The sequence below is a fragment of the Engraulis encrasicolus genome, chromosome 5, assembly GCF_034702125.1.
Source record: "Engraulis encrasicolus isolate BLACKSEA-1 chromosome 5, IST_EnEncr_1.0, whole genome shotgun sequence".
Classification (NCBI taxonomy): domain Eukaryota; kingdom Metazoa; phylum Chordata; class Actinopteri; order Clupeiformes; family Engraulidae; genus Engraulis; species Engraulis encrasicolus.
The window spans coordinates 25,714,878-25,737,945 of NC_085861.1; the positions used below are offsets into that span (position 1 = coordinate 25,714,878).

Sequence of the window (23,068 nt, forward strand, 5' to 3'; positions counted from 1 at the left end):
TCCCAGAATGAGAAACCTTGCTGAAGAAGGGCAGTTTTCTAAAGAAGAAGGAGTCAAGATACATCCAGATTGTTTTGTTAATCTGATCTGCAACTACAGGAAACATCTGGTTGAGGTTATTGCGACAAACTTAGGGTTAAAGCCTATTGAATGCAAGGGTGTACTTACTTCTGTCTTTCTGTCCTGTGAATGTTTACATCTTATGGCCAATGAAAATATGTAAACTTGCAAATGTTTGGGTTGAATTAGTTAAAGCAGACTCTGAATATTCCTTCTTGTGATTTCCGGGAAGATCAGACCATGCTTTATGACCAATTTTGACAGAAATGTAAGAAATTTCAAAGGGTGTACAAACTTTTTCCTGGGACTGTATATATAGATTAGAGAGACAGTATATATAGCCTATACATACAAACACAGTATATCCCCACTTTAATGCTGCTCATCTCAGTAACCTCAGTGCATCTCAGCACACCACGCAGCTTGGTCAATTAGTGTGTGGAAGGAGGACCACCAGACCAGGACCCTGTCATGGACAGCCCAATCTCCAGTCCTGAGTCCCATGGAAAACCCCTCAAATGTGATCAAAAGGAGGAGAGGTGATCACAAGCCATCAAACAAAGCTCAGTAATTTGAATCTTTGCACCGGGATTGGAATTAAGTCATCCAAGAAAGATGTGAAAGACTGGTGGAGAGCATGCCAAGGTGCATGAAAGCTGTGACAAAAATCCAGGGTTATTCCACCAAATATTTATTTCTGAACTCTTGCTGAGTTAAAATATTATATTGTGTTATTTTGACCTAAATGACAATGTTTTCATTCGCAATTCTGAGGAAATGTCAGTGATTTATAGAATGAAACAATGTTCATGATTTTACTGAAAAATATGCCAAATGCCTTTACATAGTTTTGTAGTAAAACCAGAAAAAATGGTAATTTCGAGCTGCTCTCTCAATTTCCTCCTCTGTCTGTCTGTCTATCTGTCTGTGTGTCTGTGTGTCTGTGTGTGTGTGCGCGTGTGTATCATGCCAGTGTGATATATTAACCACTCCCACTAACTAACAAAGACGCCCACACACACCCACAAAAAGGACACACACAGTGACATTATCATGAATCACACTTGCATGACCATCCGTCAGGCAGGCAGGCAGATAGATAGATATGCATCCTCCACCTAGAGGATTAGCTCTGCTCTGCCTATCGCTTCCATATGCAGCCAAGGATACACTGACAGCATCCACCAAGGGAGCAGTGATGCGAAATGTTTAGAGAGGCAGGCAGAGGGGAATCATTGGCTTGGCATAGATGACAGGGTGCTGGCCATAGGTGAGGCATGCTAAATAGATTTGACACGTGCAAAAACGCACGCGAGCGCACAAACACACACCCACACTTCCCAGTCTTAATGAGGGAGTTCAGGGACACGCTGAAATTAATGAAGGAGTTCAGAGTTCAGGGACACACTGAAATGCTGGTCTAAAGGTCTAATCTCTCTCTCTCTCTCTCTCTCTCTCTCTCTTTCTCTCTCCTCTCTCTCACGCACGCACACTTGGACTAACATGGCCTATGGAGGTTTAAATGGAGGCTTAAATTAGACAATGCAAGACGAGAGTGGGAGCATAACGGCAGTGCTTTGTGCATAGTGACCAAGTCCTTTTAGCCATTCCTTCCAAAGTGCGTTCCTTCCTCCGTACAGTCCTTCCTCCGTACAGTACAGTACACGCACACGCATACACACACACTCTCACACACATGCACTCTCACACTCTCACACACGCACTCTCACGCACGCACGCACGAACGCAGGCACGTCTCAGCCTTGGAAGGCATGTATCTCTTCATCACTGAAGTTCAGCTCCTTTATCAACCTACAGAGAGTGATACGAAAAGAACAAAGGGTAGAGGGGGGAGATGGAGATGGAGAGAGAGAGAGGGGGGGGGGGGGGGGGGGGGGGGGGGGGGGGGGGGGGGGGAAGAGAGAGGTGGGGGAGAGAGAGGGGGGGAGAGAGGGGGGGAGAGAAGGAGAGAGAGAGAGATGATAGAAATGAGATTGAGAAGAGAGCGAGAGGTGATGGAAAATAGATTGGAAAGGAGGAAGAGAGAGAGAGAGAGAGAGAGAGAGAGAGAGAGAGAGAGAAGGATGGGGGGAAGCAAGGGTCGAGTTAATTGGTGTAGGCAGCCTTTTAACTTAAATGAATGTACGGTAAGTGAACTCTGCATGCAGCACGTCAAAGGAGGCATTGCTACTACTGCAGTCATTTAGTGGACTCCTCAGCCATGGCAGGAAGCCAAGCATGAAGATCACACATCACGCAGTGCATCAGTGCCATGACAAGCACATTGAATCAGCGGATTATATTTTGTTTCACAAATAATACACAGTACATCAATGGCATGCCAAACACATTAAATAAGCGGATATATTTCGTTTCACAAATATCACACAGTACATCACAGGCTGCACAATTTTGGAAAAAAAAACCCTGGATAGTCACGATTATTTAAATCAAAATCGAAATCATGATAACAGTATCAATCACGATTATTCAACGACAATAAACAGCTGAATTTTGAGCAGAATGTTATTTAAAATCACAAGATGATATAACCAAGAATGTATTAATAACGGGACGAACAATATAAAACTGACTTGTAATAATTATGTAAAAGGAAACAGCGTGAAGCTTAGGCGGGCCTACAGATTGTTGGCCAGAAACACCAGCCTGTCACCATGTTCTGGCTTCAAGGACGCCCGTAGGCAGGTCACTATATTGCCCCTTATGCAATATCGCAATTGTAATGTTTTTACATTGTGGTGACTGTTACGGCTGTGTGTTTTGTGATTGTATGTTCCCAGTGCTTTCCCTCCAATTAACTCCAACTAGGTGACTGGGAGTGGCTTGATTGGCAGCACCTGACCCTTCAATCAAGGCCTATACATACATTTTGAATATTTATAAACTTTTGAGTGCGCACGCAGCCAGGGATTCCAAAATGCTAGGCGGCTAGGTGTTTAACATTGGAGTGCCATTGGAGCCCTGCACAGTGTATGACAAGAAGCTGTTGTCTTCTCGGCTGGCGGTTTTATCCACTTACTTGCACGCTGTAATGTCGGTGACACGGTTTAGAAGAACATACTATCATGTCGTTCGGAATTCTTTGCCATGTGCTCTGAAAAACGCTATATTGTGTTGCAAAGTGTTAGCCACTGCTGACAAGGCGGGCTTTCGTGGTCGGCGGCGGCCTCTGATTATTTGGAAGCTGCCATCACTCAAACGTCCTCCTCACGTGTGACTGGTGTGATACAATAAAACTTCATTTACAAAGCATAGGAATCGATTCTGATGTACTCAAGGTGAGATATGTTATCCCAGAATTGAGTTGGTAGCAGTGCAGAGACCACAGAGACTGCAACAACATCCAGCCGACGAGAAAACATGTTCTAACCCGCGCACTACACTGCTCCAATGGAACTTCCAATGTTAAACACCTAGCCGCCTAGCATTTTGGAATCCCTGGCTGCGTACGCATTCGTCTGTGTACAAACAGCTGGAACCAATGTATAAAAGCTGCAAGATCCAGTTGCTCAGGGGAGGCTTATCTTGTTGCAACTACTGGCTGTTGCCTCTCCAGATTTGGGATTGCGGTGTTTGAGTATGTTTGGTTAATGTCCTTGTTAATTTGCACAATTAAAATCTCACTGGTTGGGCGATACTTTTAAAAGGTGTTGTTTCTGATATTTTTAAAGGTTAAGATTGGTTTTATAGTTCGCTCCATAAGGGCCATACTGTGTCGGAGTGTAACAGTGACCAAAACAGCAATTTTCGATGATTAATTGAGCAGGCTTAGTGGCATGCAAAATATACTATATAAATGTGTTTACTGGTATATATATTTAGGGGAAATTGTGTGTGTGTGTGTGTGTGTGTGTGTGTGTGTGTGTGTGTGTGTGTGTGTGTGTGTGTGTGTGTGTGTGTGTTTGTGTGTGTGGCTGCTACCAAAGATTCCTTAGGTGTCTTTTGACCGTCTCTGCTGCTACTCACCTGACAGCGAGCTCGGTGAAGGCGGTGGGTCCGCACACACACACCAGGCATTTGGAATCCTCGGGCCGAACCAGGAAGTCTGTGAGCATGGAGGCTTGGATCCGCCCCCTCTGGCCCGTCCACGAATCAGATGGCTCCGAGAGCACATACTCCACCTCAAACCTGAGAAGGACAAGAGGGTAAGAATTGAGATTCTTTCCATTCTGTTACGAGTCTACATGCGCTATATCTAGTTCTAGTCTAGCTCGGAGATAAGATAAGATAAGATAAGATAAGATAAGATAAGATAAGATAAGATAAGATAAGATAAGATAAGATAAGATAAGATAAGATAAGATAAGATAAGATAAGATAAGATAAGATAATCCTTCATTGTCTCTACAGACAGTACAGTAGACAGACAAATAATACACATGTGCACTAAACAATGAAACATGTAAACAGACAGCTGTTGTTCGTAGGCCTATCCTTCTTCATCTTGGCCAATCATCACAACATTTGTCCAGAACATATCCACGTCCAGAATCACATGTTTGTGGACTGAGAGGTAGCCTAGTAGTCTTTGGAGATCCTCTTTGGTCAGCTAATACTAACAGGTCTCAGTTTAGCAGTTGGATCCACCTCTAGAAACACCTGATAAGCTTATTGAATGTGCAAAGAGCAAGCTGGTTGGGTGGATTCGGAGCCTGGCTTCGGAACATGGGATTTGGAACCTTAACAATGGGACGGTGCTCTGTGCAGTCCTGTGACGCAGGCAGCTGACCAACCAGCACTTTGAAGCGTGTAGTAGACCCTGAATTAAGACACAGAGGTAAGGAAGACTCCTCTGAAGGACACTGCTGCTGAGAGACAACCGGATAAGAAAGACACTTGCCAAGGTCACAACCATGTCCTGACGTAGCGAGACTCGAGTAAGGCTCTTGTGAATGGCATTAATGTGACAGATGGTGAAAGATAGGGGTCAGACTCTTTTCCCTCTAAAGAGTGGCCGAGAATATTGCCTTCTACCTTCCTCATACTATAACCTCTATCCTACCCACACCTCCTATGTAACCAAGCTCACTCTCTCCTCTTCTCTCCACTCTATTCATTCCTACAGATGCAAGCAAACGGAGACAAGATGGGTGAAGAGACGCAAAGCGGATGCAGGTTTGAATGCCGCCCTTACCCATCCCTTACCCATGACACTTTGGATAAAAGATCGTCAGCTAAGTGTTATGTAATGAATAAACTAATAAGATAAGAGTTTAATTCTATGCAAATGAGAAGCAAGCTTTGTTGCTGGCGGCTAATCAAATAAACACCAGAAAGGACTTGTTGCATTATGCAGGAGTGGAATGGAACAGTGAATATAGCCTCAATTCGCTTAGTTCAATTGGCTATCATGTGTCCCGGTCATGCCTTAAAGGTGCAGTATGTAGGATTGTGGCCAGAGTAGGTATTGCAACTGTGCTGCTCTTAGAAACTGTGCTGCTTACTCCCATATTTGTCCTCTATCTTTTCATGAATATTTACTAAGCAATAAACTAATTTGTGAGTGAGCTGCTTGAATTCTTGAAATAAACTACTAGACACATTACATACAGCACCTTTAAGGCAACCTGAAGGAGAGAGAGAGAGAGAGAGAGAGAGAGAGAGAGAGAGAGAGAGAGAGAGAGAGAGAGAGAGAGAGAGAGAGAGAGAGAGAGAGAGAGAGAGAGAAAGAGAGAAAGAGAGAGAAAGAGAGAGAGAGAGAGAGAGAGAGAGAGAGAGAGAGAGAGAGAGACAGAGAGACAGAGAGACAGAGATGGGTGGGCTGGCTACACAGAGTGTTCCCAATCTCCTCAGCTGTGAGACTGCTCTCACTAATTAGCTCCTCTTGTTCTGCTGGAGAACACACACGCACGCACGCACACATGCACGCACGCACGCACGCACGCACAACCCCCCAATGGTAGTTCTTCCTGAATGGAACAGAAGACTAATTATTGGCTCTGTGTCTGAGCTCTTCCAAGCTGACAGCACCTGTGAGGCGTAGTGGCCAGGTGGCCGTGCCAGGAGAATAACAGAAGGTCATGATGACCTCTCCACTTCACCTCTACACATGTACAGGATATGGCATGCGGTCACAAGACCTCCGCGTGGCACAGATCTGTTCAAGACCGTGATGTGTTATAAGGGTCAATCCACATGACAGCAGACATGTTGGGACCTATCCAGCATGGATTTTAATGAAAACTGGTGTGCCCTTTTTAGTGGCAAGGTAGAACCCCAGGATTCTAATGAAAATTCTATATGAAAATGTGTCTGCATTATACATTAAAGGCATGCCAAGAGGCCACAGTGTCTTCTGATGTCAGTCGTATCCTGAATTATGAGGAGGTGTCAGAGTCACGCTGCCAAAAGCGCCACGCGGCTGCCTGGTCGGGCATTCAATTTGAGGTTGTCTACCTTGCCGTGTCACTTCCTGATTAACCTCATTTCCTCACACCCACACATAAATCACCATGACCGCCCGTCATCTGATTAACAGCTGAGAGTTTCAATAAAGCCTTAAGCAACACAGTTGCCTGCCAGTAAAGCAGTGACAGGGGAAAAAAAACTACAATTACATAAGGAACATCATGTTACATCAGGTAGGATGCGTACGGTGGATGGGTACACACAGATGCACAGAACAAACGCAACCATGCATAAGCGTGCGTGCCCACACACATACTCACACACTCACATGCTTGTATTACTGTATATGTGAGGACCTTCCATTGACTCTCATTATAACAAAAGTAGTGAGTGAATGCTTAACCTTGACCAAAGCAATCTCTTACCCTAACCTGCCAGTAAACAAATGTTTTTGGACTTTGAGCTTTATCATCAATAACAAAACTATGAGAAAACATGTAAAAGGGCAGTCATTTGTGCTCTAAGCTTCTTGGTGCTTCCAGTCCAGGACGGTAGACAATGGAAAGCAAACTGGTCCACTTCAGAAAGACTAGGCCAGGGATGACTGGAGCACTCGGATACTTTTCAGTTATTTTATTGTGGTACAAACATAATGACTGACGTTTTGACGCAGTGCGCATTCAATGACTGTGAGGACTGACCTAAATGTCCTCACAACCACAAATGAAATGTCCATATGTGGTCCTAAAAATAGTGGTGTATAACAAGTAGACACATACAGACACACACACGTTCACACCCACACACGTGTCTGAACTGCCCACCTGTTTTCTTTGACAGCCAGCTGGTCCAGTTGTGTTAGCCAGAGGATGTCTCCCTCCTTCCGGTTGAAGAACATCAGCTTACTTTTCCTGTGGACACAAGGACCTGTCAGACACTCACACTATACCTGCTGTTCGTATGCGTGTGCGTTTGTGCGTGCAAGCATGCCTCCCCGGGCATGTACGACTGACTGACTGACTCAAATAGGTGTGTGTGTGTGCATGTGTGTCCATATGTGTATCAGGGATTCTTGAGAGATGGGACAAAATGCGTTTTGAAAACCTGACTTTGAAAATGCAGAATATGTTGTTGATGGTTATATATTCATGTAGATAAAGATGTGTAGTTTTCAGGCATGTAAAAATTCAAGCTCCAGGTAAAAAGGCATTTTTAACAAATTAACATGTTTACGTTCACACCTAGATTTTCGTCAACTCCGTCAGACACAAGAAAAGTACATACCGGTAATTAAATTATTATAATAGTCCACCAAGAATCTTTAGCTCTGATTTGTATTGTAATGATACTTAGTTACGTTGATGTACAATAATATGTAATATATATATTTAAATTTTAATTTAAGACTGTTATTAACACACAGAATTCGAAAAATTGGCATTTTCAAACTTTATCTTTTATTTTGCAACCATGAGGAAAACACCAAAGGGGGTTAAGATACATGGTGGTATAGATCCTTAAGGTAATGACCCTTTATTGCCTAAACAAAAAAAATGACTAAAGAATTCGCTTTTTTCCACAAAATATTACAAAAACACCTGAAAGCGCTGAGAAAAATGTTACGGAGTTGACTATGTAGTTATGCGTTACATGCACATTAATATACATATAATATCCTAAAATAACTTTTCCTTCTGTTTCTACGTTTGAAAAGAATATCATATTAGTGTATTAAGCAGTTTTTGGTGAATTTGTCAACTCCATAAGATTTTGCATGTCAACTCCATAAGAAAATCTTATGGAGTTGACTCTTACGGAGTTGACAAATCAACCTACTTTTCATAATAACACATGATTTTCTAACAGAAATCATATAGTACATCAGCAGTTGCTTAAGGACTTGCCAATAAAGTTATTCTAAGCTTTTATTATACAAAACACTGAAATAACCTTTATTTTTATGCATTATGATGTTGACACATTATGGTTGTGACATAGGTGGTCTTCCTAAAGATGCATTGATAAAATCAAATATTAAATGTGACCTTAACAGAACAGTGTCTCCATGGCATGTACAGTGGTGCTCATATGTTTACATACCCCAGCAGAATAAACGCTCTGCGATTTCTCACAAAATATGAAGGATTACACAAAACCTTTTTTTTCACTCATGGCTAGTGACTGGCTTAAGATATTTATTAGCAATATTCTGTGTTTACTCTTTCAAAAGCATGATCACAACCCAAACTACCCAAATGACCCTGTTCAAAAGTTTACATACCCTAGTTTCTGATGCTAAATATGGCCCTGTTTAACATCAGGGACCGCTCTAAATTGTTTGTGGTAGTTGTGGATAAGGCTCTTCATTTTCTCAGATGACAAAACAGCACATTATTCCTGGCAGAATGGTTATCAATATCTTAAGTCACTAGCAATGAGTGAAAAAAAAGGTTTCGTGTAATCCTTCATATTTTGTGAGAAATCGCGAAGAAAGCGTTTATTCTGCTGGGGTATGTAAACATATGAGCACAACTGTATACCAAACAGGAAGTAGTAACAGGCTGCTTAGAGTGTGAGCTGACCACAATAACGGTAGATTTCTTTGTATTTTAAAAAAATCTTACGGTGTTGACTAAAAGTCCGGACACATGTTCAATATTTTAAAAGGTATACAAAAAGGTTGATAAAACATTGTACATACATGTAGTTTGATTAATTATCCAAAATACTTGATGACAGTAGTTTCGAAGGTACTGATGACACACTGCAATGTGTAAAATAAAAAAAATAAAAACTATATAAATATGAAATCATAATTTATTGTACAAAACAACTTCTTCTATCATTCCAGCTAATTTTGTAGCAATTTCTAATTATATTTTAAGCACAGACATGAGTTTTATCTGCCGGACATGCTTTGTCCCATCTCTCAAGAATCCCTGGTATGCATGCTTGTCCACATACACGTAAACCAGCTATTGCCATGGTAACAGTGACAGGGAGGGAATGGCCAAATTGGAGGACAGAGAGAGAAATGAATTCTCACGCCAAAAAGCACTGACGCCGCACATTATTCCAAATGCCACATGGGCAATTAAGTAGCAATAGCGACGGAGGGAAGCCAGCTACCTGGGTCTGACATGGCCCAGTGTTTAAGCAGCTTCACAAGGAAGAGAGAGAGAGAGAGAGAGAGAGAGAGAGAGAGAGAGAGAGAGAGAGAGAGAGAGAGAGAGAGAGAGAGAGAGAGAAATAGAGCTGCACACATGGATGAAAGCCTTCCAACAGTCACAGGGCTTCAAAAAGGGCCTTTTAATTGCAAAGGCCACACGCACGCACGCACGCACGCGCACGCGCACACGCACGCGCACGCGCACACGCACACGCACACGCACACGCACACACACACAGTAACCCAATTTGTTTTAACTACTGTGTAAGCTCATTTGCAGCCGGCTGCATAATTACCATTGTGTAATGAAGACGGGGACGGGGGAGGCAGTAATGTCTGCCAGAGTTTGATGCATTTTCACAACTGATCCCACAGCAGCACAGCACGAGCATGGCAGGCTGAATGTTTAACCACTTCATTTGGGGAATGAGATGTGGCGATGCTGCCTTACAGAGCTGTCTCCTTTTAGGGGTGATGCATGTTGTTGATGTTGATGATGATGATGATTACTTATTGTTCAGCTGTTTCATTTTAGGGGTGAAGTGTGCTGATGATGACGTATTATTGTTTCACAATTTAATTTAGGGGTGAAGTGTGGTGATGATGGCAATGTTTTACTCCTTCACTTAGGGATGATGGAGATGATGATGATGATGATGATGATGATGATGATGATGATGATGGCTTAATGTTCAACCAAAGATTTTTTTTTAAAAGAGTAAGATACATCAAGTCCATACTTTTCCTGGAGCCATGTGACGTCAGGTGAACACCCCTTTAGGAGACCTTCGGTTAGGAGACCTTTGGGGACTTTAGGTTGAGGAATAAATGGAGTTCCCTTAGCGCTGTAGATGGCGGTGGCGCATGTCTTATGCAAGCTGCTACCAAACACCACAGAACGAGAAGAAGAAGGAGGGGACAAAGCCCCCCTAGGAGAGCGAACTTGAGTACACTCCTTTGCATTGGGTAGGCGCGGTTTGGTTCTTACTCTACTAAGACAAATCTTTGGTTTCACTACTTCAATTAGGGGTGAGGTGTGATGACGATGGCACAGTATTTAGTGGCTTCATTTAGGTATGACGTGTGGTGATGATGATTGCTTAATGATACACCATTTCATTTGAGGACTGAGGTGTGGCAATGATGATGGCTTAAAGCTTAACCCAATCGAAACCTAATACTACCTATTACATAATGTAAGTCCAAATGTGTGGAGGTTATTTTCTTCTGGAAAATTACTGCATTACAGAGAAAAGAAAGCCAATGTGCGAGATGTCAGACATCAGATGTCAGTGTCTTTAAAGGTTTTGATACAGATGCCCTCAACTCAACAGGGTTAGAAAACAAAGGCTATGATACAAACTGATTTCGGACGACATGGGAATATTTTGTGTGTGTGTGTGTGTGTGTGTGTGTGTGTGTGTGTGTGTGTGTGTGTGTGTGTGTGTGTGTGTGTGTGTGTGTGTGTGTGTGTGTGTGTGTGTGTGTGTGTGTGTGTTTTCATACAGATGTGATGTTAAGCAATTACCACAAATTCTATGACATACAACACATAACTAACCTAATCAATGTATAGATTTCCCCTAGACATCGCATCACTGCACCTGCCTCTGTGGAGCGTTATCAGGCACCATCTGTCCCCTTGCTTATGACTCACATCTTCCATCTCCTTAGCAACACTGACATAGCACACAGGACGCATGGCACATGAACACCATGCCACTCCAGACCCAGTGACCCATTGTACCACACAAAACATTAGGGCTGTAACGATACACTCAACTCACCATTCGGTTTGTATCACGATTCATGACCTACGGTTCGATAAACCCCTCTTTTACATTTGCCAACATCATAATCTTTATGAATAAAACTATGATAGTTCAAAGGTAGAATAGGTTACAAGAGGCTACAAATATTTTTTTAAAGTTTCTATATAATAATGATGATGCTTGGAAGCACTATCACTTCATATCATGTGGTTGTTTTCTGGGCAGATGGGTATCAAAACGTTAAAAGGGCGTATCACGATACTGCCTCGTTGTATCACGATACAGTATCGTGAGTCTGTGTATCACCATTTCTCGGTTTGATACAATATCGTTACAGTCCTACAAAACATGCACTCTGCATGCACCTAATACACCCACACACTCTGGACGGAACATTCTACTTCCAGGGCTGATAGTGAAAAAAAATCCTGAGCCTGAACTTTTTCCCCTACCCTAACGACGACGACAAGATACTGCATAGTGACGTAACGTAGGCCTATTTTGACACATTATTCAAACATTTAATAGCCTGTGTATGACCATTATTCAAGCCTGATAGTAGAAGAAAACCCTGAACCTGTAACACTTTCTGAGATAAGAATAACCTAATGGCTAATTATTATCAATGTTTTTATTTTTGCAAACTCTGTCAAGCCTGAAATCTATCAGCCCTGTACTTCACTACAGGACATACAGTATGCTTTCCTCTGTGTGTGTGTGTGTGTGTGTGTGTGTGTGTGTGTTATTTGAGTGTGGGTCATTGGTGTGGGCACGTTACCGGATTGTGGGCACGTTACCGGAGTGTGGGCAAGTTACCGGAGTGTGGGCATGTCTGCGAGTGCAAAGCCTTTGAGTCGGACAACGGGACTGTGTGTGTGTGTGTGTGTGTGTGTGTGTGTGTGTGTGTGTGTGTGTGTGTGTGTGTGTGTGTGTGTGTGTGTGTGTGTGTGTGTGTGTGTGTGTGTGTGTGTGTACGTTTGCGAGTGTGAAGCGTTTGAATTGGGCAACGGGACTGTGTTTGTTTGTGTGTGTATATGTGTGTGTGTGTGTATGTGTGTGTGTGTGTGTGTGTGTGTGTGTGTGTGTGTGTGTGTGTGTGTGTGTGTGTGTGTGTGTGTGTGTGTGTTACCTGAGTGTGGGCAGGTCTGTGAGTGCGTGGCGGATGAGGCGGGCCATAGGTGTGAATCCGGTGCCGGCAGCCAGCAGGTAGAGGTGTGTGACGCCACGCAGCAGCCGCAGACTGAAGGGACCCTCAGGACTGCTCACACACACCGCCTCACCTGACACACACACACACACACACACACACACACACACACACCCACACACACACACACACCCACACACACACACACACACACACACACACAGCAAAGAAAATGTCACCATGTCATCACCAGTTGCCAGGAAACAAACGTACAGACTGCATACAAATGGAACTAACAGGGAGAAAACAACAAAAACATGTTCGCACAGAAAACATAACAAGGAGAAATGTCAAAATACTTAAGCAATAATAATATAGTGTATTATATAATAAGCTTTGCGTCATGCCCCACTCCCCTTGGTTGTTATCAATCGAGCGTAACCCACGGCCTCTCGTGGCTTATTGCTTATCTAACACTGTTACACTTAATCGCTGACCAAATTTCTTTAAAAACGCTTTAATGACAATTAATTTCGTCTGTGACGAGTTGACAAGTTGAGGAAGTGATTGTGGTTACCCCGGCAACGTTACTCGGCGTGCGTGCGTGCGTGCGTGCGTCACGCTGCCAGAAAACACACTTCGCTACAAAAACTCAGCGCAGTGCTTTCAATCCACCTTCTCAAGTCCAGTTCCAAATATGGGTACAATTATTGTACCAGACGCTGAAAAGTCCATGTGCGTTCGGAGGACTGAAGGAACAGTTCGCTACTGTCAATTATGCTAGCCCTGCCGTGCAAACCATGCTCTTAACAGTTTGTAAAACGTACACTTGGCTATGTGTACAATGGAACGCGTTTAAAACACTTGTCTCAATATATGATTGTCGTGGACATCTACAAAATTGACAGATGAAAAAGTCTTTGACCCATGCTGTAAGCATGTTCATTTGAAGTGTGAAGATTGTCTGGTTAACACTGTAGTCTACAGGATTTTCAAACTGCTTGTGCCTGAAAGTCTGCTTCAGTAGTCAGCCCCAGCCATAACAGGGGGACAAAACATTGTAATGGCTTCATTACTTTGAGTGGAAAGTTGCCACTTGACAGAACAAAGCGTCCTTCACACAGAGAACAGCATGGCTCATGGCAGAAGCTCATCCAATGTTCTAGAGCAGTGTTTCCCAACTTTTGTGCCCCGCGTACCCCTTAAGCCTTTTTGTTGTGCCTTGAGTACCCCTTCACTCAAGCTGTACATCTCTTCCTCTGTCCCAATGTGACTATGCTCCATACATTTGCTATCATTATATTTTCCCAAGTACCCCCTGCTGTATACTTGCATACCCCTAGTGGTACACGTACCCCTGGTTGGGAAACACTGTTCTAGAGAGCATACCTGTATAATCAGACACACTATCATTTAAAAGATCCCTAGATAGACGGGAGAGATAGACACAGAGGACAAACAACAAAAAAGAGAGCAAAAGACAGGGATAGAAAAACAATTAAAGGCAGAGAGCGCGAGGGAGAGGGAGAGGGAGAGAGAGAGAGAGAGAGAGAGAGAGAGAGAGAGAGAGAGAGAGAGAGAGAGAGAGAGGGAGGAGAAGAGAAGTGACATTGATAATCAGATATACAGGAGTGTCTCTCTGAGCCAAGCATTCTAGAAAGTATCTACCGTTATAAGCCGTGCAGACCTCGTCTTTCATAATTAATGCTGCTCCTATTGGTGACGCACTAAGAGGACAAATGAGGACAGGAGCATGGATGGAAAGAACGGAAGGATGAGTAGAGAGAGAGAACATACGGAAGAGGAGGAAAGAATGAAGAAGTAGGAAAACGGGGCAAAAAGAGGAGAAGAACGAAGAGGAGAAGCCAGAAAGATGAAGGGAGAGAGGCCATAAATGAAAGCTAAGAAAGGTAAATGTATGAGCTAAGAGAAGAAGATGGAGTGATGACAAGAATAAAAGAGTATGAAAATAGTAGAAGGAAAAGTAACAAAAAAAAAAAAAATAGACAAATGTGAAGGAGAAGACAGGAACATACATCAGGAGAAGAGCGAGGGAGAGGGAAGTGAGGAGGGAGAGGGGAGAGGCGGACGAAAGGAAAGGTGAAATGAGGACGAAATGATGAATGATGAATGAGGGAGATAACACGGTAGATAAAGTGAGGAAAATGAAGGGAAGAGTTGTTGTGGCTAAAGCGACATGGAGAGCACAGAACCCCAATGATAGTATTGAGTTGACAGGTTTCAATTTAGCTGCTTTATGAAGTGTATTTTTAGGAGAAAGAGATGAAATCACAAAATCACAATCACAAGAGGAAGAACACTTCCTTGGTCATTTTTTTTCACCATATCTCCAAACCCAAGTAAATAACAGCATTTTATAACAATACAGTTTTGTTGTACAGCACAAATCATGCAAGATGCTGCAAAGTGCCTCAGCAGGAAACGATGGGAAGGCAGACAGAGTACAAGGCCTATGAGTTAGGGCTGGGCGATATGGAAAAAAACCAATATCACGATATGGATTACTTTATATCACGATAACAATATATATCACGATATCGCACAATTACATACGTTTTCAGTTATTCTCTTTATTTGCTCTTTATTTTTTCATGTCACAAAACAACCTTTCTTTAAAATGGATCTTTTTATTCTTATTTTCATAGTTACATTAACTTACAGTGTGTATTGTGACAACAAGAAATGTATTTAAATGATATTCAATTGTATAAAATTGATAAAATTACTATCACGATATAAACGATATAGGAGAAAGGTCACGATATACACTTTTATATCACGATAACGATATATATCGTCATATTGCCCAGCCCTACTATGAGTTTGCATTGGCAGTCCACTGGCGTGATACCACTTTGGGGTGGTGAGAACCCCAGGCGTAGCGAGAGACAGCCATGCCAATTATTCCGTATTCCAGTGTCCTATGGGAGCGACATGACTGAGAAGAGACTCCCTGCCCAACTCTTCTCCTTTCAAATTCATCTTGATGACTCATGCTAGATCTTGAACCCAATTTCTTCAGCGTGAACAACAAAAAAAACGAGGGAAATTGCCTGGCTGTTCCAAAACTAAAGGAGATGATTGGACTGTACTTTCGGGCCCTACTCTCGCCATCACTGCATCCTCTCCTCTAAACTCATACATTTTCCTTTCTTGCCGCTGCTTTCATACTTCTGTCATATTTTTCTACTCAGAGGGGACACACACAAATCTCTCCCTTCATCTTTCTGGCTTCTCTTCTTCGTTCTTCTCCTCTTTTCCCCCGTTTTCCTACTTCTTCATTCTTTCCTCCTCTTCCGTATGTTCCCCCCTCTTCTCTCTCTCCTCATCCTTCCATCCTCTCCATCCGTGCTCCTCTCCTCATTTGTTCCTCTTAGTGCGTCACCAATAGGAGCAGCATTAATTATGAAAGACAAGGTCTGCATTTCCACCCTACATAGCACGGCTCAGAGAGACACTTCTGTATGTCTGATTATCAATGTCTCATGTCTTCTCTCTCTCGCTCTCTTCCAATCTCCTCTGTGCTTTATTTTTTTTTACGTTGATTGGGTCTGTGTGGAAAGAAGTCTCAGGCTAAGCCTCAAGATCCAGGCCGTGGTGGAGCCCATCTGGACTAGTATATGCATGGCCTCTGCAACCCCTACTGCTTGAACTGAACAACCATCTGATGTATGGTACTGGCTGCCGAGGCCACACATGTGCAGGCAAACACAAACTCACACAGGCACAGAGATGCAGACACACACGGAGATATGCCCGAGCACACATACACACACGCACACACAAATATACAGACACACACACACACACACACACACACACACACACACACACACACAAAAGCCTTTTCGATCCACACTCCACTGCAAAGTGGCAGAGGAGTGAAAGTGAGAGCTTATTCTTCCAGAGATGTCTAGGTGTCATGGGGGTCTCGACACAGCTCGAGCTGCACACAAAGTGACTAGACAAAAATCCCTTCATCAAAGGCAGACACCTTTGTCCTCTTTGAGAGGGCTCTGTGCTTCTGTGTGGATTCAAAGCTGTGTGCGTGTGTGTGTGTGTGTGTGTGTGCGTGTGTGTGTGTGTGTGTGTGTGTGTGTGTGTGTGTGTGTGTGTGTGTGTGTGTGTGTGTGTGTGCGTGTGTGTGTGTGTGTGTGTGTGCGTGTGTAGATTTCCAATTAGTGGCATGTAGTATTTTTTTCTGAGCCAGATGCCTGTATAGAAAGGCTAAGAATACAAAAAGAGCACACACACACACACACACACACAGGTAACTTACCTATGTTGAGCGTGTCGAGGTGGGGTGTGAGAGCTCCGTCGGGGTAGATCTTGACCATCAGGAAGAGATGAGACGCCTCACTGCCCTCAGTGGGCGGAGCTTCAGGCAGCAGGGCGGAGTCCACTGGAGTATACGGCTTCACCACCTCACTATCTGGGGAGGGGAAGAGAAGAGAGAAGAGAGGATGAAAAGAAAGTAGAGAAGAAATGATGGAGAGGAGAGGAGAGGAGAGGAGAGGAGAGGAGAGGAGAGGAGAGGAGAGGAGAGGAGTGGAGGGGCGAGGAGAGGAGGGGAGGGGAGAGGAGAGGAGAGGAGAGGAGAGGAGTCAGTAGTAGAGAAGAAATGAGGAGGCGATGAGGGGGAGGGGAGTAGAAACTAGATCGCATTACATTACATTACATTATATTGCATTTGGCAGACGCTTTATAACCAAAGCGACTTTCAAAAGAGGACATATTCAAGCCAACATCACAAGCAAATACAATGTGCACAGGAGATATACAGAACAACAAGTGCAGTTGCAGAGGGGTTAGTTTTTTTTTTTTTTTTTTTTTTAATTAAAGAGTAAATAACGAGTACACACACACAAACTAACTAAACTAAACATCATGTCAGGAGTCTGCCCTGGGGCAAGGCCAGTTCAAGCATTAGTCTAGTAGATTCTCTCGAAAGAGGAAGGTCTTCAGTTGTTTCTTGAAGGCTGCAAGAGATGTGCTTAGTCTTGCTGCCTCTGGGAGACCGTTCCACCACTTGGGTACCACAACGGAGAACAATCTTGACTGGGAGTACCTAGAGCGACTGGATGGCAGAGCCAGACGGCTTGTGCTGGATGAGCACAGTTCTCTTCCAGTAACATAGGGCGTTAGTAGGTCCTTCAGATAAGCTGGGGCCGTTCCTGTGATGGTTTTGTAGGCAAGGGTCAATGCCTTGTGCTTGATCCGGGCGGCGATCGGTAAATTGCATTCTCGCAGAAAATGCTGGAAGCAGGCTTGCCTTTTGGGGCAGAGCTGAGCAGTTTTATTTCTGATATCTGTACATGAGTTAAAAACAAACTACTATTGTGAAAAGAAAGCTAAAAAAAAATGTGGGAAAAATCCATCCACCCAGTCAGAAGTTATGGGCCAAACAATTCAGCCATCTTGGATTCAGCCATCTTGAAAGTGTTGTAGCTCCGCGTTTTGGGGATATACTAAATGACATACATGCTATTTTAAGTTGGCTAAGGAACACTGCATATGATATAATTTGAAAATCAACATGGGTCCGAGTGGGATTCGAACTCACAACCTTCATATCTCTAATCCAGCACCTTTGCCATTGAGCCAAGCAGCTGGCTGTCCTAGGCATTCCAGCAAGACAATACTCATTGCATTGAAGCGCTGTACAATAGAATTCTAGAATTGTAGTGCAGGTGCTCATTAAGAATAGAATGTTGAGAGAAAGTGACAGTTGAGATGGAACCCTTTATTGGCAGCCCTGTTGTGATTGTCAGGTATTTATTGCCAGAATCACAACAATTTCTAGTTTTTAGATAGCTGTAAAAAAACTAAAAAGATTTGGCACATGTCCTTTTCACAGATTGGATTCATATCTGTGATCTTTCTTACAGTGCTGAATGAAGTTAGGGATGCACCGATACCACTTTTTTGAAAACCGATACAAGTACGAGTACATTAATGTGTGTACTTGCCGATACCGAGTACCGATACCGATACCTTTTACCACCAAAATACAATGAAAATAAATGCATGGCCTTGTTTTTTTCCACCTGTGATATTTTTATTGTCCATTTCCATGTAGATTTAAATGTTAGTAAATGTGGCACTTTTTTCCATGCTGCTTTCAAGTCCACAGAACGTGACAAGATTTTGCATTGTTTTGTGCAATAGCAGTATCGTTCCTGGTATCGGCAAGTGCTTGACGAGTATGAGTACAAGTATAATGAGCAGCATCGGGTGCCGATACCGATACCAGTATCAGTACATCCCTAGTTTATAGGTTAAACGGTTCAGTCACAAATGGACCTCTTGTGGCAGATGCCCTGACCTCTTCAGAGAGGCACTTCAAAAATGAATAGGACACAGCCATTGGGCCAGCCCAGCCATTTTTACACACCTGCCATTTAAAAAGTAATGGGAGTTGGGACATGATCTTTTCACCGTTTGGAGTAATCTTCCAGAGCTCGCTAACAACGCTTAAACTAAACTTCTAAGTGAAAGTGTTGATATTTTATGAACAAAAAAGCTTCCTACACTCTGATCTCTAGAGCGGTGGAATGCTCGGCATGAAGGTTCCGTCCACTGTTTTCTATGGGGAACCAAACTTGCACAAAATCGCAGAAAACGAAAAAACGCCAAGAGACACGGACACGCTACAGCAAAACAAATGATTTCCAAGCCGAGCAGGTCGTTTAAGTATTTTAACGGTGTCTCTATCTCGAAAGGCCTAGGGGTCATTTCACGTGAAATCAGACACTTTGGGACCCGACCGACCCGGATTTCGATCATACTTGGTGTGCCTTTTCAGTAGCAAGGTAGCACCCCAGAACTGCATTGGTTTGAATCTGACACTAATATTAAGGGAGAAACAGACTAGGAAAGGTTCACATGTGAGGGTAGGACACTATACATTCAGCCTTGAATATATCAGTCAGTGTTAGTCACAAAAAGATGCCTGTGGTGTTGTTTGAAAGCTCTTTTCTGGCTCTACATATTACACAATCACCTTGGAATACAACTACTCTCAGAATATGAATTATGATAAATTGAAAAATTTAAAATTGAATATCTAAAAAACTCATATTTTAATATGGCCAGTTCCTTGTCCAAACGTAGCCGGCAATGTCATGAGCAGCACCTAAAATGCTGGTGTTCGGTTTGTTATTCATTTCAGAGAGAATTTGACTCACAAATATGGCGTCATACAGACCACTTACTAATAATATGGTAATACCATAGTAGCATCACATGACAAAACAAAAACAAAACAAAAATGGTCAGTGTCCATGGTCCCAGGTTTCAGAAACTAAGGCAGATGTCCATCTATACACACCAAATGATGATATGTGAATGTTTGAACATTCCTTCTCTGTGTACCTGTGCCATCTTCCCTTTACCGTACTTTAAAGAGATAATCAATGGCTACACTCTCATTTTGTACTCTACCAGTGCATTTGAAGCAACAGCTGTGTCTTTTGTAGATAATGTATAAGTACGTCCCGCTGCAGTTACAGGTTCCACTACCAGAAGCACATCCTGATGATCCATGACAAGTCTATCTGGTCTGAAGGGAAAAGTGAAGGATGGAGATGGCCCATGAGGATGCAGGAAGTTCAGTTTCACGTCTCCAGTGCTCGGCATACATTCCTCAGCACATGCTAGCCACCAGTTACCATCATATACAGCTACAACATACCCTTTGATGCTTGAAAATGTAACACATTCCTTTACTGAGCTCACTCTTTCAACTCTGCCTTCTCTGAATGCTGAAAATGGCCTAACTTCCACTGTGTCCATTGACAATGGGCAGAAGCTGTGTAGTTTTTGAGTACCTGGAATAGTTCTTGCAGATTCAAACCTTTTCTCAGCTTCATGATGGTACATCTCTGTTGTGGCAAACTGGCAATGGATGTTCTTGACATTATCCTTGACAAATTCAAACAGTTGGTATGGCGTTACAATTTAATTGTCAATAGGACGTTGCAGACTTCCTGCACAATATAAGAACCTTAAAAACACAACAAATTTGTGCCACCACGAGGCAGATTTTCACATACCTGCAGAGTGGCACTTTTTTGCCACATCACATGGCAAAGGTCCATGTGATGGCGTTGGAGGGATAGTTAAATGGCTTGCTGCACGAGCAAGTCTGCAACGTCCTATTGACAATTAAATTGTAACGCCATACCAACTGTTTGAATTTGTCAAGGATAATGTCAAGAACATCCATTGCCAGTTTGGCACAACAGAGATGTACCATCATGAAGCTGAGAACCTGTTGAAAAGGTTTGAATCTGCAAGAACTATTCCAGGTACTCAAAAACTACACAGCTTCTGCCCATTGTCAATGGACACAGTGGAAGTTAGGCCATTTTCAGCATTCAGAGAAGGCAGAATTGAAAGAGTGAGCTCAGTAAAGGAATGTGTTACATTTTCAAGCATCAAAGGGTATGTTGTAGCTGTATATGATGGTAACTGGTGGCTAGCATGTGCTGAGGAATGTATGCCGAGCACTGGAGACGTGAAACTGAACTTCCTGCATCCTCATGGGCCATCTCCATCCTTCACTTTTCCCTTCAGACCAGATAGACTTGTCATGGATCATCAGGATGTGCTTCTGGTAGTGGAACCTGTAACTGCAGCGGGACGTACTTATACATTATCTACAAAAGACACAGCTGTTGCTTCAAATGCACTGGTAGAGTACAAAATGAGAGTGTAGCCATTGATTATCTCTTTAAAGTACGGTAAAGGGAAGATGGCACAGGTACACAGAGAAGGAATGTTCAAACATTCACATATCATCATTTGGTGTGTATAGATGGACATCTGCCTTAGTTTCTGAAACCTGGGACCATGGACACTGACCATTTTTGTTTTGTTTTTGTTTTGTCATGTGATGCTACTATGGTATTACCATATTATTAGTAAGTGGTCTGTATGACGCCATATTTGTGAGTCAAATTCTCTCTGAAATGAATAACAAACCGAACACCAGCATTTTAGGTGCTGCTCATGACATTGCCGGCTACGTTTGGACAAGGAACTGGCCATATTAAAATATGAGTTTTTTAGATATTCAATTTTTAATTTTTCAATTTATCATAATTCATATTCTGAGAGTAGTTGTATTCCAAGGTGATTGTGTAATATGTAGAGCCAGAAAAGAGCTTTCAAACAACACCACAGGCATCTTTTTGTGACTAACACTGACTGATATATTCAAGGCTGAATGTATAGTGTCCTACCCTCACATGTGAACCTTTCCTAGTCTGTTTCTCCCTTAATATTAGTGTCAGATTCAAACCAATGCAGTTCTGGGGTGCTACCTTGCTACTGAAAAGGCACACCAAGTATGATCGAAATCCGGGTCGGTCGGGTCCCAAAGTGTCTGATTTCACGTGAAATGACCCATAGGAGGAGATCCATTTTCTATTTTTACTGACCTGCACAAGAGAAGCAAGCAAGCAAGAAACTGGACTTAGAGATTACTATAAGCATGGCAAGCCCGCTTTATAAAGGGGAAGAGAAGAGAAGAGAAGAGAAGAGAAGAGAAGAGAAGAGAAGAGAAGAGAAGAGAAGAGAAGAGAAGAGAAGAGAAGAGAAGGAGAGTAGGTGAGGAGCAGAGGAAGAAAACCCAAAGGAGGAGAGGAAAGATTACAGAGATGAGAAAAAACGACGAAAGGAGGAGAGAAAATTGGAGTGGGGAAAAAACAGAAGAGAACAGAGAAATCTGACAGAACACAGAGGAGGGCACAGGAGAAAAGGAGTAGGAGAGAAAAAGTAGCACAGGTGAGATGGGATGAAGGGCGGAAGAGAGGGGAAGAAGAAAGTACAGGCGGATGAAGAAAATAGAGGAGAAGAAAGTAGAGGAGAGGAAAACAAGTATCCAAGATAAACAGCAGCTAAAGACCATGATGACGCATAAATGGAGCAGAATGTAATAATAACACGTCGCCTCCACTCCACTGCACCCACCAAAGGTCACACTGACAATTACCAGGCAACACACACACACACACACGCACACACACACGCACACACACACACACACACACACACACACACACACACACACACACACACACACACACACACACACACACACACACACGCACACACACACGCACACACACACAGCCCATAATTTCCCTTTGGGAATGAATAAAGTTTACCCTACAGACACACACGCACGCACGCACGCACGCACGCACACACCAAATCAAAAATAAGTCAATATAAGCTCAAATAATTTCCTCCTGGGGTCACCGCACCCTCTGGCAAGATTTCCTGTCTTACGCCCGATTCGCACAGGATTAATATTACCTAAGTGGACCACAGGTTATTTGGAATAATTACGGAAAATGTCTGAGTACTTAGACCCATGCGAATGCGCCCCGTCTGTAATTTTTGAAGTAATAATTCCAGCGCAAATTACCTATTGTGTTTCAGCGAAACACGGACGTCCAGTGATCATTTCAGTCCCGTGTGAATGCGCAGGTGTGTGTTTGTGATAGCGACTGCACGTCTCTG

General features: G+C 43.0%; 1 protein-coding gene across 3 annotated transcripts in view; it reads right to left on the reverse strand.

Annotated features, from left to right (window-relative positions):
* Window positions 1-213: 213 nt before the first annotated feature.
* The window catches only part of LOC134449196 (cytochrome b5 reductase 4), a 64,732-nt gene continuing 41,877 nt past the window's right edge, over window positions 214-23,068 (reverse strand). For all 3 annotated transcript variants that reach the window (XM_063199019.1, XM_063199018.1, XM_063199020.1), the window contains 5 exons: window positions 16,818-16,970; window positions 12,500-12,650; window positions 7,254-7,340; window positions 4,048-4,209; window positions 214-1,872 (listed from right to left, as the gene is read on the reverse strand). In XM_063199019.1, the coding sequence (XP_063055089.1) occupies window positions 1,818-1,872; window positions 4,048-4,209; window positions 7,254-7,340; window positions 12,500-12,650; window positions 16,818-16,970 (608 nt within the window). In that variant the 3' untranslated portion in view covers window positions 214-1,817. The remainder of the gene's footprint in view (window positions 1,873-4,047; window positions 4,210-7,253; window positions 7,341-12,499; window positions 12,651-16,817; window positions 16,971-23,068) is intronic.